Below are 23,624 nucleotides of genomic sequence, written 5' to 3' on the forward strand. Positions count from 1 at the left end.
ACTGTGCAACTTTACCTTCAATCGAAGTCAGTAGCAGATTGTTTTCTGCGAGCGTTGTAAAGTCCAACAAAATATATTAGGCGTAAAGAACTGTGTATCTACCAAAACATTTTTCTTAAAATATGACAAACTCTGAGTTCCTGCCTTTTTCTTGTTTCTCAGCCCAGACTGCTCTCTATAACAAAGATGGAGGATAACAAGATACTAGCTGTTGGCGGTTTCTTGGGAGATGTGTGGACGGTGCTGCAAAGGCACCTTAGCTTTAAGTAAGTAAAGAAAAGAGAAACTAAAACAATGGTTATGTAACGTTTGACTTAGTTCTGTTGATATTTTGCAGAATTCCATTCACAGATAGTCCATTTGCGAAACTAACACGTATTTTAAAATGGAACTTAAGGACCTTGATTTAGACTCTAGATTAAATTTTCATTTCCTTGCAGTATGAGCAGAAAATTTCTCGAGTAGATGAATACCACTAGTTGGTTCTATAATCACTGACGTGGTTGGCTATCTATTTACTTAGTCGATAATCTACTTAATTATTTACTTGGTTCATTAGTCATTTATTTACAACGTAAGTATGTCATGCAGATAGCTAATTAAAGCGTGGGTTTTGATTACTGAAAAAGTGGGATCATGTGTTCGAATCAAATTTTTCTGTGTTCTAACATATTTCAGGTAAGGGCGCTGCTTCGGACTAGTCTCCTGTTCAAGGTATCCTTCAAAGCGTGTAGAATTGGCTAATTACTCAGTTGACTAGTCATTTACTATCTTCGTCTCTTAGCTATTGGGATGATTAACTATAAAGTTGTTGGTTTTCTAGTTGCATTCCCAGCGAGATACTTGCCTAGTCGTGTCAGTTCGCTAGTTAAATAGTTGGTTGACTAGCTGCGAGCCCCGAGAGCTAACAAGAGTTTTCTGTCCCAGGGCCCGGTATATGAAGAGTCCCGAAAACTCGTGGGGTGTGGAGCTACCCAATCGCACATGGGACGGAGTGATCGGCGCAATAATTAGAGGAGAGGCAGACGTGTCCACTGCTGGCCTCGTGGCTACCCCTGCACGAAAGAGGGTTGTGGACTTCCTCTCGCCAATTTTACAACTAAAGTAAGATACTCTGGGTGTTTTATTCATTACGATGAACAGATGTTGATTAAATTCATCGTCTATGTCAGAAAGTCTTATGTAATATTTCAACAGACAAACAACTTCTTATACTTTTATGCGGCTTCAATTCTAAAATATGTTTTTGTGTGTGAAATTTTATGTAATTTTTACATCTGTGTGGTTGTTTCACTAGAACCACCGTCTACATCAGGAAGCCGGGTATTTCAACAAAATGGAACAACTTCCTTGACCCTTTCAGCGGTTTCCTGTGGGTGACAGTGTTGCTGGCCATAGCACTCATTTCCCTAAGCCTCATAACAACGTGGCGCCTAGAGAGACATTCTTCTAACTTGCCTCTCTGGTTTATCACCTACGAATCGGTTTTCCGCGTACTGGGGAATTTTTGTAATCAAGGTACATTTCTGACTATTAAAGTGTCCGCGTTGTATCTGAGCATTACAATACACGGAAGAGACGAAAGAACTATTTCTACAATAATGTCAAACAACATGTAATACTGTCATCTTCCGTGTGTAAAGTTGATCTCTCGCTGGAAGGGAAGGACGCATTTCGAATGAGTTTTGGAATAGTTTGAGAATGCTATATCTAGGATAGCTCTATGTTTCTGCTGAGTACGGCTTTTGTGTATGTTAATGTACTTAACGTGAAAATGGATTTTTTACACCGCAGGTCATGACCTTAACGCCAATTCGTCGGCGTGCCGTGTGATAGTCATGACATCGCATGTGACGACGATAGTGGTGCTGGCAGCCTACTCCGCAGCGCTCATATCTTTCATGACAGTGCAAGACTTTGAGCTGCCATTCACGTCGTTCCGAGAACTGCTGAGGCAAACACAGTACAGACTCGGGGCACAGCCAGGGACCGCTCAGATCAGCTACTTTGATGTAATTAAATATACCCTGCAGTAGCAACATCCAAAGGAGGCCCTCCACTGAGTATTACCCTGGGTCAATTCCATCCACACAGTATCTCCTTACGATTCATGATGTTCATATTTTTACATTTTATGCCCACTGTCTTTTCTCAGTACTGTTTCATACACTTTTAATGTGTTCTTCTCTCACAGTAAGCAATGACATTTCACAACATAAAAATCAATTGGTTATATTATTATCTTGTGGCCTATGACACATTCACCACTCTTCTCGAAAGCACACGAAATGGTACTCTTGGAAGCGAACATAAACACGAATGTTCATAATTCATTCTTCTCCATGTTTAATCACTAGCTTCATTTACATCGTTAGTGTTGTTCCCTGACGTGGGTATTTGAATGTTAAAACACTAACAAATTTGCAATTAACGCCCAGTGTGGTAACACATAAAGTATGGTTTTGTAAAGTGCAACCCTTTGTGCTTTATAACAAACCATCGTCGTATGAATTCTATAATTTAATATCAATTAATTTGTTTGCCACTGATGATGGCCTCTTGAGGTTGAAACGCGTTTCGCACTAAGTGTTTTTCAATTGTAAATAGTTTTGTTTGAATGCATGATTTTATATATCAATACACTGCACGATATTCAGTGTTTCAAGACTAACAAATAATCTATTGCATATATTTATAGATTTTGTTTCTGGTTTCACATACTTCTTTACTGGCCTATTTAGCATTATAGTTTATATTGTTCATATTCACCGTTCATTAAAAAAACATCTAAACGTTTAAGAAACTATGTCTCATTAATGTTCTGTGTCAAGATTTTCTACTGAGAGAGATGTTAGTTGTTTCACATATTCATATTAGAGCAACGTTTAAATTGAAAACTCTGTGATTGGTTTAAAATGTGAAGAAATTTCTGGACTGGTCTCTCCTTACTAATAATGCCTGATTATTTTAAAGCAATATGTTACAAGTATGATTATGCCCTTCTGTTCCAGCAATCACAAGACCCTTTAATGAGAGAGGTGTACCGAAAGATGATACACCCAGAACTGGACAACCTGCCTGGCAGCGCTACTGAAGGCTTCAAGCGTCTCTGCACGAGAAATAAATACGCTTTCATTTCTCCAGAGATAAATTCAGAGACCGAGAGAGAGACGCTGCCTTGCAACGTGGTTCGCATTCCGGGAACAGCCATCCCTTCACATCTCAGCATGGCGGTCGCCAAAGGGAGCCCATACAAAGGAATATTAGACCATTAGTAGGTATAAGATAATTTTCGAGATAACTAAATATAAAGCACGTCAAAGTTTTATATATCAGCTAGTTCAGCAGGTTACATCGCCTGTATCAGAGCTCAGTCTTTAGATTTCTCCTTAACGCTAAGCTATGAGCAGTACAAAACCATTTTAAATGTTCAATAAATTCTTAATAGTCTGACGATGTTGTTCTGGGTTATGACGTCGTCTAAACTCGTAGGTAAATACCCACGTTTTGGAGAAACATACTCGTCCATATTCAACCTGAAGACGGAGGAAGGGGATATTTGAAGTTAAATTAAAATTAAAATAATCCCTAGGGAACATTTCCGTGTTCATTTGTAACATGTTATTAAAACACAAACATTATTACTATGCAAATTTTATGTAATATGTGGATAATTTATGTATTCATGATTCTGTAATAGTTAAAATGATGGATGGAATTGGACCACTAAACTGTGTAGACAATAATTTACAGTGCCGGGTAGTTTCAGCGTAGAGACTGGAGAATTTTAAATGTATTTTTATTACACCAAATTCTTTACTAACAAGAAAATATCTGATCAAATCTTAAAATAAATTATTAAACGTTATTTAACTTGTTGACAATTCTGTTTGTTTCGCTTCCAGCTCCTTGCAGCTGTCAAGTAACGGAATCATAAAACGGCTTTACAGACAAGCGTACACATCGAGGGCATCTACCGCTAACCAGAACTTCCAGCAATTAGACTTCCAGGCGGTCACGCCACTCTTACTAGTGCTGGGGACTGGAATGGTTCTATCCCTTCTTCTGTTTGTGGTTGAACATATTGTTTACAATTTCTATGCAGGTTGCCATGAACATCTGATTTACAGACAACGGCGTAGGAAATTGTTAACGTCAGCAAAGGTCCCATTAGTCCGAAAAGCCCGTGCAATACATGCGATAAAGAAGCAAGACGCATTCGTTAAAGTGCAGAAGAAAAAGTCTAGAAGGGAATTAAAACTTTCCAGAAGCTTTTGTAATAAAATACATGTCGGGCTAACCCAAGAGCAGAACAAGGGAATGGGATTAATTTTTTTCGAGAAAAAATAAGCATGAAGAATGACATGAATATTACTTTTACGTTGCATTACACACACAAAAGGTGCGTGGTTTGATTTTCGATCAGGAGGTCGGCAACAGTGGCTGAGATTTTCGTGGTTTTTCTTATCACTTAAAAACATGTCGCGACCTCTTCCTTTGAAACTCATCTTCACGCGCATCTTCATATTCTGCTCCATATAAGTTATTCTGTTCAGAAAACGCTATTAATTAAACCAACAGCGTACACAAAACGTTATAACAACTGGCCCATGTGATTCGGTCAGCTGCAAGATGTTGAACGCTTACATTTTCATGAGACACCCATCATGGTTTCGAAAAGACTGTTGCAGCAGTGCGTCAGTAAGAGCATTTTGCCTTAGCTTAGACTAGATTTGGTTGTGCTAGTAAAAGGTATTGTAACTTAATAACTTCTTGCTAGTTAAATAATAACTCCTATTATCTTTAATTATGATAACAAACTGGGATACTGGGAACGACCCGTTCTTCAAGTGCCTGAGCACTGCGTGTCCCAACTTTTCGTTGGCTTGATCTATAGACATTCCGTAGGACTCCCTGGACGAGGGATCGGCCCGTCGCAAGGCCTCTACCTGTACACAGGACAGCACAACACAGAAAAACATCCATGGCTGGAGTGGGATTCGAACCCACGGTCCCAGCGGCACAAGGCCCGCGCCTCAGACCGCGCGGCCACTGCGGACCCCATGATAACAAAAGGTAGCTTAATATGACGCGGATTTCTCTACTTGACACACTAAATCCCTTTAGGGCCTAGTCTGTATCACCCGTTAATAAGTAACTTAGCTGTATTATAAAAAACCATCATGTGGAACGTTCTAAGAAACACTGTGAAAATTGCATGAATACATGTGTCCTTGTTATCCGAACAAATGGAAGCCCAGTTCCATGCCAATCTGCTCTCAGCATCTGGACGCACTGAAGCGTCGTCATGGATACGAACAAGTGAGGATCAGACCTTGGATTACTGTTATCCATGTTAGAATAGACATGCACTGACGCTAAGGACGGTGAGGATGGAAAGCTTCACTGAGCTCTATTGTTAAAATATTTAACAACCTCCAGGAAGGCAAAGTGGAAGTGAAGATGAGGTGAGGTTCAAAATATCCTTGAAATTTGAGTACCCTTTTCCTCGAACGTAATGATCGCAGTTTCCCCTTCAAAAAACATCCATAAGAAATGTGTAATATATAAGCCCACGTTCTATCGTTAGGTAATCTATTAGCAGATACAGCAAAAACGCTCCTATTTGTTGAAATTAGTTATTTTCCTCCTCTGTTAAGAACTACAGTATTACACGAATGTTGAAGAACGTAGACGTTTTTGTACAATTCATGTTTAAATCAATTTAACCCCCAAACCTTTAAACTTGGATTACACATTGCAGCCACATATGAAGCGCATAACATTCCGAAAAATGTGGAAGGCATTGTGCCAGAAACGCGTATCGGCACACTTTCATAACCAAAGATATCTAGTCTAACAATATAGTGGGATGTACATCAAGACAGAAAGGTATAATGCAGATATTTCCCTACAAAAAGATTCAATTGCACCTGGGCGTATGAACACTAATAACGCTGATTTGTCCAACCAAACAATTCAACAGCTCAAGAATTTAGTCTGCTGTGAATCAGCTATTTTGTCAGTACGCTCGTCTGGCATGATGACTTCTGTATGGTGTCCTTTCTGACCACATCGCGTAGAAAGACAGCCATCCTTATTCCCGACAATTGAACTCTGACGTGACCCTTGTTCGTATTTCGAAACAGCCACAACGTCCAGCCTATCCGTGAGTGTCATTCAGTTCTGTATCCAACAGTCACGTTGTCTCCCCTGATATTGGGGAGCGGAGTGAGAATATGATCTAGTTAAGGAAAGCAATTTTAAATAGTTTACTAACAACAGGATACATTGAATTTTAACGATCCTTGAGCGACTTAAATTCTTTACCTCACGTTACTTCAAGGTTACAAAATTATTGATATTCAGAAAGTGTCGCCTACATTGGTAGTCATATTCTTACAGCACACGGAAATGACGTCACACACATTGTTATGAAGCTGAAGGGGGTGTAAGGATGGTGAACATATTGGGCAGAGGAATTTTGAAGTTAGCCGGGCTAACAATGTTATTTTATCTTTCTAATAGACAAATAATGTATAATCAGTAATACGTTTCAGAATGCATACTTTTCATTCAGTTCATGCTGTTATTCTGATTGGGAATTCAAGTTTCGTTCAGTTATTAATTTTAAACACCTGAAAGTAAAAGTGGTTTAATGTTTCCATATTTTTTTAAAGAAGCTATATATTATCATTCTGGTAGCCCAAATTTCTTTATTGATACGTACTTCCGTATTCACGTCTTTAACAAACCATTTTGTATTCTAATGCTAAAATATACGAAGGAGGATCTCCCCGTAATTCGCCTAAATGGCTCGAGGAGAACCACGAATAATTCAGTCAATACAGGGCCGATATTGCAGGAGACTGTGCTAACCACACGACAACATCGTTTGATAACAAAACATTTACAGTATTGCCAAGATACGTTTATTTCTCTCACACAGCATTCTTTACTTTAACATTTTATTGTATTTGGGAAACATATTTTCGCACAGTATTTTGGTTGCAGAACCATATCACTATGTCAGAACACCATATAGAATAGGTTAGCAATGGAAACGTATATCGGGAAGAATTGTTTACAGAACACCCACGAGTAAAACTTTTCGAAATTGGATACACAGATGGAAGATAAAGAGAGAGCTGTTCTGAAACGTCTACCATAACACACAGCGCTACATTCCAGTCTTCATACGCGTCGCCGCAAGATCCTCAACTCTGAACAATACTTCAGTCACAAAATTAGACCACCTACTTAAATTAGTTCGACTTACTAACTGAAGGATCATCAACTTTTCAGATCTAGAATACGCAAGGACGAAAATAATCAGAATATTGCACAGTTCGGCAATTACGGAAGAGTTCCGTTCGTACTCGTGTTTAATGCAAAATTTGTATGCAAATAGAGCAACTCTGACTTGTTCTGGAAGCTTTTATCTTCAGTAGACTAGTGGCTTAAGTCTCATTTCAAATAACACCTTCTAATTTCAAAGAAAGCAAAGTGTTTGTATACTAAGAAGGGTAATTCTCAGCCCAGGCGAACATACGGGCGGAACCTTGGCGTAAATTGTCTTTTTACCCGTGTTCACACACACTGAGATCGATGACTAGAACCTTCCTCGGGACACAGTGAACACCCGCGTCTGTCTGTGCTGTGCTACGTTGTTAGAGATCATCCTGTGGCACAGTCCTTATTAAACAGCAGTCAAGTTATAAATGTAACAGATTATATGGAAAAACTCTTATCTATTATAATAGGTTACACTATAGTGGAAACAAAGGAAGGAAAGAGGTAAACGAAGACATTAAGGAATAACATAAAAGACATGTTAGAACATCATCATCATCATCATCTCCATGGTTTAGCCTATTGTAGACTGTTCCGTCTCCAAGGAATTTTCTTTTCGAGTAAATAGGATACAGTACTCTGCAGTTAAAATTGGTCATTCCAACGTTTTTGTGGGCGGCCTTTACCTCGTTTGCCTTTTGGTTTGTATTTATACATTTTCTGTGGAATTCTATTGGCTTCCATTCTCTTTATATGCATTAGCCAATTCCTTTGATGTTCGCATATTTTATCCAGCAAGTTAAAAGTTCCTAGTTCGCGTCTAATATCTTCATTTCTCATATGATCTATTCTTATTTATATACATGTCAGAACAATAACGCATATTTTGTTTTTATTATATATACTGCAGTAACTGGTGTATTTATTCCCGTTTAATGAATCTGTTACCTTCGTACGTCATGAAACATGCTATAAAATAGAATAAAACACCGTGGAATACCAGATCATTAACCTAACGCAGATAACACCCGCATTTGTTAACGTCTCTCCGTATTCATAATCATAGTAACTCCAAGGGGCAGAGTGTTCTTGTTTAATCTTGGGTGTTTCTCCCTCAAAGCAGCAAACTTCACACTGAGTCGATCGGGAAGAAAATTAAGCATTTAAAAATCCGAAATCATCTAATTAGAGGAAACCGTTCCAAAATGTTAATCAATATATGGACACGTTCGAAAGGCGGCAGGCAACAGAAACCCCAAAGAAATCTTGGACTGTATTTCACCAGGAAGGAAAAAGAAAAAAGGAAGACCAAGAGTTGGATAGAAAGAAGAGACACAAAATGCATGGGCAGAGATACAAGTGGAAGTGATGTAAATGGATATAGAAAGGCTGCGGAATCGGAAGACGATAACGACGTTAAGAAATAAATACGCACAAAACTGTTGGCATGAGGTGACGTAGCTTTCCTCGTTACTTATCTCGTTATTAGAAGGAAGTGATACATCGTATTGATTTTTCACGCGGTACTGGCGACTGAACTGAGGTTACAATGTGTGAAATCGTGTGGTTACATCGTCGGCTACGCTGTGGACCGAACGCTCGCATGGCTACACATAAAGCGGTGACATACCGCAGGGCAGCCAACACACACCACGGAAACTGATTCTCGCCACAACCCTCCACATCTTCCTGTGTAGACGTTGGTGGATTCCGTCTTCTGTTGTGGCAAACCATGAAAATTACAGGATATAACAGACCGGATGCATTAATCATTCAGACGCTCTGTTATTCAGGTAGGAAACCCGTCAGTTGGTTGGTTAATGCATGGACCTCTCTCGGTCGATCGGTCAGTCACTCAATGTGTTTTCCTCTCTTTCGGGCATCCAATTGGACAGATCGAAGTCGATGAGTCAATACTTAATCGGCTTGACAAATTGTCGGTCAAGTGGTCATTCAACACGAACTTAATCGGTTCGTCAGCTATTTTTTGCGTATCGCCTATCGCTTGTTACCTGTTGCTTCGGTCTGAACTCTTCCTAATAGAAAACGTCACCGCGAATCTGGAATGATCAACACATGGTTAGGATGGAGAAACAAAGAGTTACACAAAATATTGGTGGGGAAACCTCTTCAGACAGAGGACGCCGAGGCTACTGGGTTGGAGAGTGGCAGGATTGGCTTAAGAATGTGTCCAATTGCAGGCTTTGGTGTTAAGAGTGCTGAGCCTCCCGGTTCAACTATAAGAGGGTTTGACCCGTTTCAGACCTGTCTGTAATTGTTTCAAAGTTATATATATCGTTCACACCATGGAAAGCGTTAATGCTCTTAACATTAAATGCGCCTTGTAGTTCCTTGTGGCGCGTACTGTTCATCTGTCACGGAAGAGAAAAATGAAATCACGTGTCAACCCACTTCCATCAGACAATCTATAATTGCGAATTGCCATAACAGTATTGATCTGTCTGGCAACGTCAACCACATTGGGTACCGCCCCACCACCTAGTGGAAGCCATATGAACTTCCAGCTGCAGAACTCCCAACTACAAATTCGCCATCGATATGCGTATACGGGTATTTGTTACAAGACTGAAAATTTATTTCATCAAAACACCTGACAACAGAATGTGTTTCTTCAGGAAGAATAATTATTACAGTGTTTATTCAAGTGTAGTGTGACATATTCATACGGAATTTTGAAATGAAATGCTTGTCATAAAATATAACACATGGTGGCAGTTCTCATTAAACTTTACAATGAATATAAGATATTTCCTACAATTCTAATGCGATTTCATAGCCAAGAAACCACGTAGCGTGTGCATGAAATGGTAATTGAATAAGAAACAAACCTGACACGTGCACAGATACGTAGACAAGGCAGAAAAGAATTAAATTACGACGGATATAACAGGAGCAGTTGAATTAACAGGCAGGAAGAATACATGAAAATTCGATATTAACAGAGAATAACAAGAAATTCTCAAGTTCGCAAACATTTTGAATCTCTGCAGCATTATTTAAATTAAAAAACAAACAAACAGCTTCATCCTTCTATAAGTAAAGGCCAAGGAAAAATAAATTACAGAGCGCGTCGTCTTCTAACTTAGTAAATTCCTCAGCTGTTACATTTTACGCGTTTCATATTCTAATATGTTCGTCCGCGCTTAGGTAATGTTTCCCTCGTGAGCGAAAGAAGATCTAGTAGTCGTCAGCAGAATAATCGACTAATCAGTATGCGATACGAACCCGAACCAAATGAGTTGCTAATTTTCACGTCCCTCAACGTGACAATGGCGCACTAGTTAGTTAAAGCACGGATAATGAGTGAGGTACTTTGACGCGAGAATTGTTCTGCATTATCGATTTGGGCCGTGAAGTATAACTCCTTATTACGGTGGCTCCACCCTAGAACCAATTGCTCGGTCTTTTAACTGCTCCGGACTACACCAGTTTAAGTAAATGGTATAGAATAATAATAATTTAAAGACGGTTGTCTCTTAGATTGTTGGGTCGTGTAGTCTGGTATAATTTTATCATTGTTTCAGAGGCAATAAGCACCTATAAAACGTCGGTGAAGTTTCACCAGACTAAACGGTGCAACAACCCAAAAATACCACCCTACTCGCCGATGTGGCAACCTGAAATCTTAAGAAATAATCAACATCTTTCGTTCATATTTATGAAGTTAATCTTTTTCGCTTAACTAGCTTAATACAGCGGAGTGCTTCCCTCTGTCAGTCAAGAAACTTTCCGACACTTATGGAACTTAAAAATTAGATACAATGTTCACAAAAGTCTGCCGCCGTCCTTAATCTAAGCATTGTGAATCCAGACAACCACCACCTATACGATTTACTTAATAGTATGATCCCATCTACTCTTTGATTTTCGAAAGGGTCTATTTCCTCAAGGCTTTTCAGCCTTTGTGCGCATTTACCATCGCCTCAAATAATGTAAAATCTCCCATCTATAACCATTCTTTATTTTATAAGCCTATTAATACGTAGCAAATTAAAAAATTTATTAAGGTCCTCATTAAGCAGTTTTCTTCAGCCTCCCGTTACTTTACCCCCCCCCCCCCCAATAGGTCCAAATATTCTTCTGAGCGTCTTGTCCTTAAATATCCTCAATCTCTGTTATTTCCTAAATTAGAAAGATCAACTGAAGTTCTTGTTCTGTCGACAGTAGCATTAAAAAGTAAGTGTTTATAAAATTATATCAAATTCCCGAAACGTCGTATATATTAAGAATACCTCAGATTAGGTTAAACATAATAATCAGATTACGGTGGAAGAGCCACTATCACAGACTGTGGCTTATACAACAAACTTTCAAATTAATCTACAAAAATTAGAGTAAATTCAGCAGTAGGTACTAACCAGGTCAGTTCTGTCGCTTTGTGAAATAATGTGGCAAAACCTCCACTCGTCCTTGAAGACAAGGAGGAACTGATAAGACTGAATATCGTCAGGTTCATTTAGTGACCCCATTCCGTTATCAACTAACGTCATGTTTCTTGTTCCAGTGTTGCCAACACACTACAACACCACGAATTAGTGCAAGTCAATTTACACATGCTACTTTAATATAATTTCTTATCAACAATTATTTTTTTAAATACTCGAATTATGTTAATTATTTTTAAACATATTTTTATAACTGTGATATTTTAAACGTCGATTTTAAAAGATTTCATTTTCTATATTTTAACTTATAATGGAAATGAAAAACAGTAAGGAAATAATACAATAATTCCACTTAGTGTCACTAAAGGTCGAAGCCCATCTTTCCAAATTTATCATTCTTATTCGTAGTCATGTAGTTTAGAAGCATGGTTAAATAAAGTCATAACCAAGATCCAATTTATCTATTTTATAAACCTCTGCATCTTTTCTTTACTACATACACAGCAATACGCCCTTCCCTGTATAATTCTCACTCAAGATATTGTTAACAAATCATTCATATAATATGTTTAAGACTGCTTTGATTAAGCAAAGACATCTACTTAACATATTTACCTTAAACTATGAGGAATGCAACAGTTTTGAGATTCCTGACAAATTCCGTCGCACTGCAAATTTCTTTGACTATAAATTCCAAATTCCTCATATGTTGCAAATAAAAACTGAGTTATCACAGTTGTAATGTGGCGTGTTTAATCTCTCAGCCAGTCGACAGGCAATTTCCCAACGCTGCCTTCAGTATACCTGGCACAGTCGTACTGCTTAGTGCAGTGGACGTTAAATACGTCCAACAAATCCGCCTCGATGTTTAGTGCCTCAGAGAAACAAGAGAAGGCGTGCCCACGTGCTTAAAATAATCGATCATCTACTTCTTGAAATTGGTAAGAATTTGTTACACTCGTTTTCATTACATTTCTAATACAGTGTTAATTATTGTAATAATAATCTTTTTACCTATCTTAAAAAGTTATTGTTGAGATGTCAACTTATAAAAAGAGTTTACGTTATTTTGATCAAAAGAGTATCTGAAATATTCCAATGGCTGCGTTCATATGTCGATCAAACAATCCCAGCTGTCAATACAATCTCCATTCCAACATCTTGTGCATGTTAAAATATACACTGCCGCTGATTTATTATAAGATTGCTCTATATTATTCCACTCACATGTATAAATGTTTTGCTTAAATAATTAAACATTTATTATCATATTTAAATACCTACTTGTCATGGCTTATTAACTATCCCAGTCTTTTTACATTCCATTAAAATGCTGCTTTCCATGTTATTACAATACATTTTAATATTTCCGAAATTATTTTAAGTAAATATTTCTTTGTAAGTAATTTTCTCTTTACATCCAAATACAAAACGTGTAGTCCAATACACTTCTCTCCCCTCAAGTGATTTTAAAAATCAATATATTATTAATTAATTTATTATAGCAAAATACGCTGTATCTATCAGGAAATACTAGTCTTTTTAAACAATATCATAAAACGTATGTCTAAAACGTTTCTCTACACTGATAAACGCAGGGAATCAGAGTTTGGCATCGACATCTCAGCACAGTTAGCTTGCCACACGAGTGGGCCTCACAGGTAATGGCAGCTTTCGTTGCAGAGATTTACGGCTTCTGTTAACGACATGGTGTGAGGCACAAGATGGCGGTGAGGTTGAGGCAATGCTGCTGTGGCTGCTCCCTGAAGGAAGGAACAATCGTTGTCGGGGTAATATTCATTGTACGTAAAACCGAAAATTGTCAGCACAAAAGTACTCAGAACTGGTAGACACACCTGTGTGTGAAAAGCCTTTTTATCTCCCAGTGTTTTAGACGGTTGAATATTCAGAAGATTTGGTTTCACAATGCAAGAGAAGAAGAGAAAATGAAAAAAGAATGCCGAGTAGAATATCTGGAACTAAGACAGGAAAATAAGATAAAGACGAACAAAATTATACAGTGAAAAATTTCGTAATCTTAAATTATTAGGATTTCAAATTAAGAAAATTTAGAAATGAGAGGCGTATAGCACGCATGCGTGTGTACTGATTTTGTGAACACGGAAATAAATCATACTTTAAGAACTCAAATCGCGACTTTTGGTCAGAATGTCTCGCCCTTATTTAAAAGTATAATGGATATGAAAAAGTTTGCTCATTCTACTTAGCATCTTATATTTATTTGGGCTCTTGTGAACACGGTAATAAACCTTCTGGTTCCAAGAAATTTATTCTGTTATGTGGGATCTTGCATGTTACCTTCTGCAGAAGGATTCTTCCCAATGCAGTTAATTTAATTCAGTACTTGTATGGAGACGGAGTGTCAGTAGTTTAAGAACTACCAGAATCTGTTGGCATTGCGTGGGTACTGTTGTCGCAATGCACACAATTTAAAGACTGGTTGTGGAACAGGAAAGGAGAAGCAGTTTAATAAAGGTTTGCTCTAGTAATTTCACAGGAATACAAACTACAAGCTATACAAACAACTCTACTGCAAACAATGAATTGCTTGGATGTAATACAGCTACTTATCGCTTGATTGAAAATGTATTGATCTGAGTTAACGTTGTAGCGACGAAAACTGTTTCTCAGTAAATGACGGACAGGTGGATTAGTTTATAATGAAATGCATTCCACCGTACATCATTCAACCTACCAGCTACTGTATTTACAATCAGATGTCTGTTTGAACATGCAGTAGTCATTGTTTGAATGTTAATTATGCTCAAACAGTTTAATACTAAACCCACACTAGTTACAAACTATCCTCATTGTAAAACGGTTACAGATAATGACAATGAATGGAATTTCAGACCACTTAACTATTCTGAATGAATACAACACTGGTATTGTTTTTAAAATTTGTATATGTTAGCGTTCAAAGCGGTAGTTGATGCTGTTTGGAGACCATCAGCATTAGTGCTATTATCATTCAGAGCAGAACTTCGTTCTATTGTAGTTTTTCGCGAATGTAAAAGTGGTAATACGTATTTAACAATTTAAACTAACTGCAAGTATCAGAGATTCCCTGGCTTTTATTGAATGCTCATTAGCGTTTTCACAAAAGCCTGTCATTGGTCTTTTCCGTAGATAATTCTAGTCCATACCCTTCGGTCAATTAAATACATTCCCCTCCCATTCGCGCTTTAGCGTTAAATGCTAAAGAAAAATAAGCTATGCTAGTGGCATTACCTCCAAACTACATGTAATATGTGACATGTATCGTTATGATTCCGTCACCAGAGTATCTTTCGGAATCCTTAAAAGTCCATTTTAAAGTATAACTCGAACACACAAGTGGGCTCAATGTATAAAGACTTGTTCCACAGAAACTGAAATTATAGACATAATAAACTGCCTCAAGAAAAATATAAGAAGACAATTCTTAAGTTCTTCCATTCCGCATGTTTCCAAGGAAATTAGTTTTTCGAAAACCAGTAGCCAGGAAGTCATTCGACAGAACTGTGTGGCTTCCTTTTCAACTGACTGACAGTGATAAAAAGGTCACTGTAATTATCGGCAGTTTCGCGATTAAGCTTCTGCTACATGGTTCATAAAATGACTGTCGTCTGGGTTGTTGTGCCGTGTAGTCTGGTAGAAGTTTACCAACGTTTCGGAGATCCTTGCTGCCTCCATCATGTGGGCGATGAAACGTCGGTAAACGTAGATGGTTCTATTATAGCAGCTCCTAAATTCCCAGGAGTTAAAAAATTCCCAATATGAACTCAAAGTATCGTCATACTTAATCACAAACGTGGCAATTAGATACTGTGATAACATTATTCTACTAAACGTATTAAACGTCTAACATAAGTTTTAAGCATGTATATTTCTTAGTCAGGACCAAAATTAGGATGCTTAAATGCCTGTCTACATTCACTTGAATTTTGAGAACTGACACATCCCCAATACGCACACCGCGTACATACGTGCACATACCCACAATGACATGCGTACGTATTAAGTTAATGAAGATGTATTTCTGTTGCAGATACTGTCCCTTGGAGCGCTTGCTTGCGGTGTATATTACAGCGTGAAATTTGCTAACGATTATTCACAGAAACACAGAGCGTGGTACAATCATCCTGAAGGTACGGAATGAGTATCAGAAGTCTGAACAATGACGACCACAATCGACATCTTCGTCACTCTTATAATCGATAATCTCGAAAATTATCTATTGTCTTGAGAGTATTAGCTTCATGATCACCATGTTCCTATATCTATGTGTGTTCAATATATGTAGTTAAAATAAATTTTAATACTATTCCGCCTACGCTTCGTCTTCGTATGTAGTTCCCAACAAGTTCTGTAACGAAAATTCTCTTTACATTTCATGTTTCCGCGTCCGTACCACGTGTTCTAACCGCCTGCACCTCCTCTGTTAAACTGCTTTAACAATGTTATAGAACAACATTAAAAATATTTCTAATGTTAAATGGAATGTTTTAGGAGGATCCTCATATTTTAAATCCATGTGCTTGATTCCCTGTATAAATTTCAGAGCTTATTACATGTCGTTCATTTTAACTTTAATTTTGACTTCGCGTGACAACATTGAACTTTGTTTACTTTCAGTTATTCTGCCAATCTTAATCTTTGAGGTGGTTCTATGTGTGGCCGAGTTGGTAACTAGCAGCTTGCTCCTGAGGGGAGTTATCAAGGTAACGGGGCTTATTACATTCGGCGACTTAAATTGGGTGACGTAACACGAGGGTTATGGATGATCAATGGGTTATAAACTGAGTAACCTTTGTAGTTATAAGGCCTTTGTATTAAATGGACGATTAGCAGGAAGTTCTATATCTGTCGCTCCCAACGTTTCATCTCCGCAATTACTCAATGGATTTTCATAGAATGTAATACTGTGGGTCTACGTTAAATGCTATTGAAAGAATGTGATTATACTGTGCTCTATAAAGGAGTCAATTTAGCACACAACAATCCGGAAAATCTCCCTTTACCGTGTTAAAAGTGCATCAACGAAAAGTGATCTACACAACTGACTTCAAACAGGAAATTAAGTTCCAGCGACTAATGACTCGCTGAGTTAACCGTTCGCAAATTTGAACCACCGGTAGGGTTTAAATTGCAAATGCGTAGTATCTGCAGTCACAACATGACACTAGTATTTTCAAACGATAAAATCTGGAAAAAAACTTATGACGACTTCTTGAATTTAAATGCTGCAATTTATAGTGTGAGAATTAATTAATCACTATTAATCGGTAAGTGTCGAGCAATAAAGTCCATACTACACATTCCGATTACGTCACAGCTGTCATAAATAATTTTATATTTTCTTAACATATACCCTACAAACTGTTCCATACATAGCCCCAACTATAATTACGTTTATGCTCTTACGTCCTTGTAAAATTTAACATGTTTTGCCACATGAATCTTTAAATGAATAAACGTAATATAAAAACGTATTTCGAGCAGTACGTATAAAAATGTCGTGGGTAATTGGATTCATCAGTTGTTACCAGAATATTTGTTAACACTTCACTTAATATAATAATTTATTCACCGTCCGTACACAAACTTAAAATGTTGTTAAAATTACTTAAGAATACATAAGATTACAACATTTTTTATAATTAGATCTTGATACATTTCACATTTGACGACATGTTTCGGTGTATTTCACCATCATCAGGTCAATCAATTTAAAACTGTTTTAAAAAACTGTTGTACATCCTGCTCCGCGTATATTGATATGTTTGACTGTTTTGATTTCTTTCCTTTTAATGCTTGGATGTTTATATCGGGTTGTGAGTGATGCGTTGTACGTCCGATATTACTCACAACCCGATATAAACATCCAAGCATTAAAAGGAAAGAAATCAAAACAGTCAAACATATCAATATACGCGGAGCAGGATGTACAACAGTTTTTTAAAACAGTTTTAAATTGATTGACCTGATGATGGTGAAATACACCGAAACATGTCGTCAAATGTGAAATGTATCAAGATCTAATTATAAAAAATGTTGTAATCTTATGTATTCTTAAGTAATTTTAACAACATTTTAAGTTTGTGTACGGACGGTGAATAAATTATTATATTGATTAAACACAAACATGACGCAGTTAAGATATAAACACTTCACTTCTTAACACACAAATTCACCAAAATACATCATAGTCTATGCAATCATAAAACCCAACCAATATAACACAGACTGGCGTGTGAAACCACAATAAAATCCACACAGTAAGCTTTGAATTGTTTTGTGTACATCCACATACGAACCGCATCAAAGATTTCACTTTCATTGAGTCGAATTTTCCTTGAGTGACTTCCCTCACGTAATTCAGAATAAGAACAAATACAAACATTCCAAACATTCTACTGCTCTCTTTAGGGACAGATTTCCATATGTCAACAAATAAAGGAATAATTATCTGCCCATGTTGATTTATGTTATTAGAAGGTATAGTTCATGACTCAGTTTCAATTCGTCTACAAACTATGTAAACATTCTCCAGTATAACTGCTCCCTTGTTCATTATATTCTCTGCACACCACTTCTGAACTCACAATACGTTACGTGCTGACACACGAGGTTCAAAAGGGTTAAAGCACATAACAGAATGTTCCCTGGAACAAATGGAATAGTACAGTGTGAACCTTCACAGCTGCAAACCGTGGAATTTCAATAAAGTTTGCCGAGTACTGTGGTTACCACTCTGTTAGATTTGCCTCTGTGCTAATGTTATTTGCAGGAACACAAAGCATCTATTTCCGATTAGGACAATTTTCATTAAAAAATCTTAATAATTAACTATATTGTTGCATGGTTTTCTTGAAATATTAACAGTCAGCCAGCTAGTTAAGAATTTTACAAACATTTTATGAAAAATGAAAGTTTACTGTCGAGTACGCAAACGTTTGCCAGTGCACCCATCCTGAACCGTTTAATTCAATCCAAAGTCATATGATCTCTTTCTCTTTTAATAGTATACACCCTATCTAAGGCCAAGTATCTCAAGTTTTCAACTCCAGCGATATTTCCTTACCAAACATTCAAGTAAAGCAAAGCCATACAGGCGCTTTCTGCGAAAGTTCGGGTAGTTCTTTAACTCGTCACTAGACAAAGCTACTTCCAGCCGCGCTTTATCCTCAAGAAATCCCCCCCCCACAAAGTACCTACCGCATGAGTGTGTGAATGGGCCTCAGAACCGGTCTGGACGCAAAGACAGAAGGAAAATTCTTTACCCATGCCATGGATCGAACCCCGGTCTTTTCAGCCAGCCCTACTTCATTACCCCCTCCCCCGTAGATTTAAAGAAGGTTTATGTGCAGACTGCCTCCACTTTTTCTTCAAATGGCAAGGATCTTTTAATCCCAATGTTTTGAATTCCACTGCCCATTAGGGCAACCCTCTCAGTATTTCATTTTATCTTATTTTAATATTCAAGCAATATGGTATACTTTTAGATAATAACATTCGAGTTTTAATTGTATTTGTACAACATTACTTGTATTATTTATATGTTTCTGTTGTCTTTTTTTATTTGCTTGTAAATAATTTATTCCAGTTGTCAACCACTTTAAATAAAATTACTTGAATTATTATCATCTTTATAACTGCGTGCGAAGTGAAGTAGCTGAGACTGAGATTTCGTGTATACACGTTGAAGAATGGCGTCGTATTACGACAGACTCAATCTGCTACAAACACACAGTGCGTTGAATTCTCAGCCGCGAGATCTGTAATTCTGACGCCGGACACTTCTTTCTTGTTGCAGTACGACCGACGTCTTGTTATGCCATGGCTTGTGGGCAATGCGATGATGTGCGGGTTGCTGTTCCTGGTCGTGGTAGGCGGCGCCATCACTTGCTTCATCGTAACCGCCGCTCGGATCAGTGACGACCTTACGGCAGTCACGTACGGATTCGTTACAATGGTGTGCGGTGCCATCGCAGTTGGTAATACAGGCTGCAATTCCTTCTTTATTAAGTGTCTTGTAGCCGCACGAATTGAAATCCTCATATTCGCTAATTTTAAATATACTGAAACTTGTGTAAATATATACTGGTATTCTTTCCGACTGCAGTTGCAAAGAGCTAGTCCTGCTTTTCAATATGGCTGACGGAAATCTGTTGTACAATAACCTACATGTAATAAGCAGAAATAGTTTCTGAACAGAATGTAATTCCGCTTTACTTTAGTGCTGGCGTGTTCCTTTTAACAAGAACAAATATTCAAAAACTTCACTACATTTATACGTTTTTACCAATTTTGTCCACAATGTACTCACTTTAATGAATGAACCGAACTTGGTTTCAGGGGTGTACGTATACTTACTGCTGGTTGTGTACAGCTTTTACTGCTTGTTGCCTATGCTTTCATCTGAAAGGATTGCTATTCTACTGGACCGCTTCAAGAACCCTTACGTACACCACACAGACGAAAGTGATCACGCGACAACGGCGGGTTGGAGCAACATCACAGCACCTCCCCGTTTCTCGGGCTACTAAACAATTATGAAGTATTTTAACTCCATTGTAATTGTATAAATCGGTGATAGACAATTTGGTACTAAAAAATTAGTTTCTGGTACTGATCATTCTTATAGGGGCGTAAAATAATAAACCATGACTATTTGAGACTAAACCTGGGTTAAACACATTTAGCCTCAACGGAAAATGTCTCAAATTCTGGAATTAAATACTTAAAAATATTAAAACAGGATGTAATAAGTAAGAAATGGAAAAAAATTGACTATGAAGTAAGAATCAGAAAGAAGTGGTTGAAGGAATACATTCTGTTAATATATTTATTTTTTCTATTCATGGAAATATGTTTCAAAGGCCTGCTTCCTGGAATATATTTGGTAAGGTACGCTGTCACAAAAGGGAAAATAACTAAGCCCCATCGTCGACAGAATGTCTGCAGAATTCCTTAACGGAATATATAAAATGCAAATAAAGGAAGAGAGCAAAGAAGTGAAGGAGAAACAAAGAAACAAGAAAAAGATTACTGGTCAGTAAAACTGTGCTGATGGAACATCGCAAGTTGCATTACAGAGTTTTTATTTGGGTAATAAATATGGTAAATATATTGGAGTGTACTTTCATATAAACGTGAACAGCTGTGTTAATCATACATATTCATAATGCTTTATAAAAGGGGCTTACTGTATTTTCGTTAAATTTTGCAAAGGGACAATGGATTGGAATTCACAATACGCAGCTAGGTGGATATTACACACGCAACATTTTAGCTAGCGCTAACCCGTTCAGGATTTGTCTCTCAAAAGGCCATGGTTACGTGTGAAGTACAGTATGTTCGACGAAGCAAATTTTAGTAGTGACACTAAAAAGTTTTATAATCCATATTTAAAGATGGCATACTTGCTGGAAGCATCACTATCCATAGCAGATTTACATGGTATTTTAAAAAAGGCAGGGGACTTTTTGGTTGGGGAAAAATGTAAATATTATTAGTATTAAAACCGTGCAAATCGGTTTTCAAATTACGGCTAAATGGACGCGGAAGAAAACAAACAAACAATAGGCCTAATTAAATTATAGTTGTTGTTTATTTTGTGATTTTGCAGGCAAGCACTAATTAGGTTAAATGCATTAATGATGTGTATACTTTATGTCGTGTAAAATTTTGTGCTAAAAAGGGCATCAACATAACGTAACATTTTTATAACGTGCTTTATTAAACTTCGAAAGATGTCCAACTTTGAGGCGGGCTTAGCCAGAGAGAAGACTAAATCGAAGATTACATCTTCTGAAAAGACACTTCCATGTTTATTAAAACCTATTACGAAATTTTTGATTTACTCTAATAATCTAGGAACCTAATGGAGTAATATACAGCATATACAAATTAGCGTCACATAATAAGTTTTATGAAACACTTTTTGGTTTTATCATTAAAGTTATTAAAAGTACAATGTTTATTAGCAGTGTAACTGGTAAAGAGGTAATAAAGATAGACTTAAGAGAAACTACCCGAATTAAGTTTTGATAACAGCAGGAATAAAATATTTCGGTTTTCAAGTTTCTGTGACACAGTAGCGAGGGTTCCAGAAATTCCTACTTATCGACTGTCGTTCAGTGCTGTGATTATAATCAAGGAATTTAAAACAGCGACCGTAATTCTCAGACATATTTCCAACGAGGTAACAGATTTCTAGAACAGAGCAGACGTGCTCCGTTCAGGCCTTGCATATGAAGATTCTTCCTAACAGCCTGAGGTACGGAACAAGCGTCTAGAACAGCGGTTCACAAACTTTATTTGCCCGCGGCCCATGTGGCTTTTATACTGAACGTCGCAGCGCTTTTGACAGTTTTGAAGGTCTTTCAAATTACTTACAAATAGAAGGAACAGCAAATGTGACTGGCAGTAGCTACCCCCTTCTTCAACTCGTCAAATTTTTACAATGACATAATGAATTAATGTGGGTGAGATGGTGGCCAACCGACCCATGCAACACGACCATTTTATAAACTTTCTGCAACCACATTCTCTTCAATTTGATAACTAAGTCAAAGCACGTATATTTTATTACAACTCAGATCTAAACGTTCGTGACGATGGCGAGCTATTTAAATAAAAAGTTCTTTCGATATTTTCCATCGTCTAAAATAATAAAATCACAATAAAATTGAAACGACGTTTCGGAGATGGGGCTCTATATCCGTCTTCAGGTACCTACTCTGTTGGGCCCAATAGATAGAGCTAATCCCTATTCCACTAAATCTTACCTGTCTGCAAACAAAAGTTCTCATTATATTAAAGGTGTTATATCTTTCATAAAACTGTTCATCGGGCTCTAAAATTAAACAGACAACGATCGTCCGTTGCACTTGCAAATTATGATCGAGGGCAGTAACGTATTTTTATTTTCTCTCGGATCTCTACAATCTGAAAATACTTTCCAATTTAACTTATAACAATTTTTTCAAGAAAATAAAGGAATTTAAAATCCCTCTTTATGACAAATTGTAATTTTAAATATAATATTTTCCGAGTCACACTTTACATAAACATGCAAAGGCCAGGAGTAAGAAAAGACTAAATTGGTATCCAGATACTGAAGTGAAAAAAGTTGACTTTTGTTATTTCTAACAACACAGGTAGATAAACAAAATAAGTTAAGTTGCTTTGTGTCACTGGGTTTCAAAGAAGTATAAAAAGGAGACGCAGCGGAAAATTCACAAAGGAAGTCTCTTGCACTGACAAAATAAATGGTTTAGACATTTCTTTAAAAATAAACGCTGGTTTATAATCGTCCATTTCCCGCGGCAAATTATTTGGTAATGTATAACTCCGTATGAGTTGCTTCGCTGCATCAATTATCAGGGCGATAAAGAACGCCAGAAACGTCGGTAACTTCTATCACACTAGACCGTGCTACAAACCAGAAGACAACCATTTTCTTTTGAGGTTATATTTTCAAACCAGTAAAACTATTCATGACCAGGTACTGTCATGATGTGACGGTTATTAATTATTATATTATGAACAGGCCTTATCCATTTTATTTATTTCTTTGATTAATGGTTAAAATATTTTTATTTTAACCTATTTACCTAACGTCTTCTGTCAGAATAAGAGGTCTGCGGGGATCCCGCCTAAATCTAATTATGTTCCGTAACGAGACGAACAACAAAGCCGTGGGAATTAGGGCGCCGTCAACGAGCGTCGTAGAGGCAGCAGATGTGAAGTTACACAATTTGTCGTACAAATACGAAATGTCTATTACGTAACGTAATTAGTTTATCTAGTTCATACGCAAATTCAATTGCCTCCAAACTCCATACCAAAATAACATGTTTAAATTAAACAATAGTAAACTAAACAAATATTGTAACACACATTAGGGATGTACAG

At 37.3% G+C, this 23,624-nt stretch overlaps 1 protein-coding gene and 1 long non-coding RNA gene across 5 annotated transcripts in view; one reads left to right on the forward strand and one right to left on the reverse strand.

Moving 5' to 3' along the window:
• Window positions 1-8,733: 8,733 nt before the first annotated feature.
• The window catches only part of LOC110835205 (uncharacterized), a 54,251-nt gene continuing 39,360 nt past the window's right edge, over window positions 8,734-23,624 (reverse strand). Inside the window, exon 3 of the long non-coding RNA XR_015535758.1 lies at window positions 8,734-9,353. This is a non-coding gene — a long non-coding RNA (uncharacterized LOC110835205). The remainder of the gene's footprint in view (window positions 9,354-23,624) is intronic.
• LOC110835199 (uncharacterized) lies at window positions 12,482-21,735 on the forward strand. 4 transcript variants are annotated; one of them, XM_022075173.2, is made up of 6 exons: window positions 12,482-12,640; window positions 13,383-13,489; window positions 15,751-15,850; window positions 16,338-16,423; window positions 19,519-19,699; window positions 20,061-21,735. In XM_022075173.2, exons 2-6 carry the CDS (start codon window positions 13,424-13,426, stop codon window positions 20,249-20,251), a joined length of 624 nt encoding a protein of 207 aa, XP_021930865.2. In that variant the 5' UTR covers window positions 12,482-12,640; window positions 13,383-13,423; the 3' UTR covers window positions 20,252-21,735. The 4 variants fall into 4 exon arrangements, with proteins under 4 accessions (XP_021930865.2, XP_021930862.2, XP_021930864.2 ...); XM_022075170.2 differs by having other exon boundaries at window positions 12,483-12,640; window positions 13,298-13,501; XM_022075172.2 differs by having other exon boundaries at window positions 12,483-12,640; window positions 13,298-13,489.

The sequence above is a fragment of the Zootermopsis nevadensis genome, unplaced genomic scaffold (genome assembly GCF_977971745.1).
Source record: "Zootermopsis nevadensis isolate Lab colony 2312 unplaced genomic scaffold, Znev_1.0 Znev_ptg000002l, whole genome shotgun sequence".
In the NCBI taxonomy this organism is placed as follows: Eukaryota; Metazoa; Arthropoda; class Insecta; order Blattodea; family Termopsidae; genus Zootermopsis; species Zootermopsis nevadensis.

Excerpts from the sequence above, each read along its gene's own strand:
- LOC110835199 (XM_022075170.2), top strand. The coding sequence starts at position 13,424 with ATGGCGGTGAGGTTGAGGCAATGCTGCTGTGGCTGCTCCCTGAAGGAA. Across the intron at positions 13,502-15,750 it reads TTGTCGGGGTAATATTCATT|ATACTGTCCCTTGGAGCGCT; the intron begins GTACGTAAAACC and ends TTTCTGTTGCAG. Across the intron at positions 19,700-20,060 it reads GTGCGGTGCCATCGCAGTTG|GGGTGTACGTATACTTACTG; the intron begins GTAATACAGGCT and ends ACTTGGTTTCAG.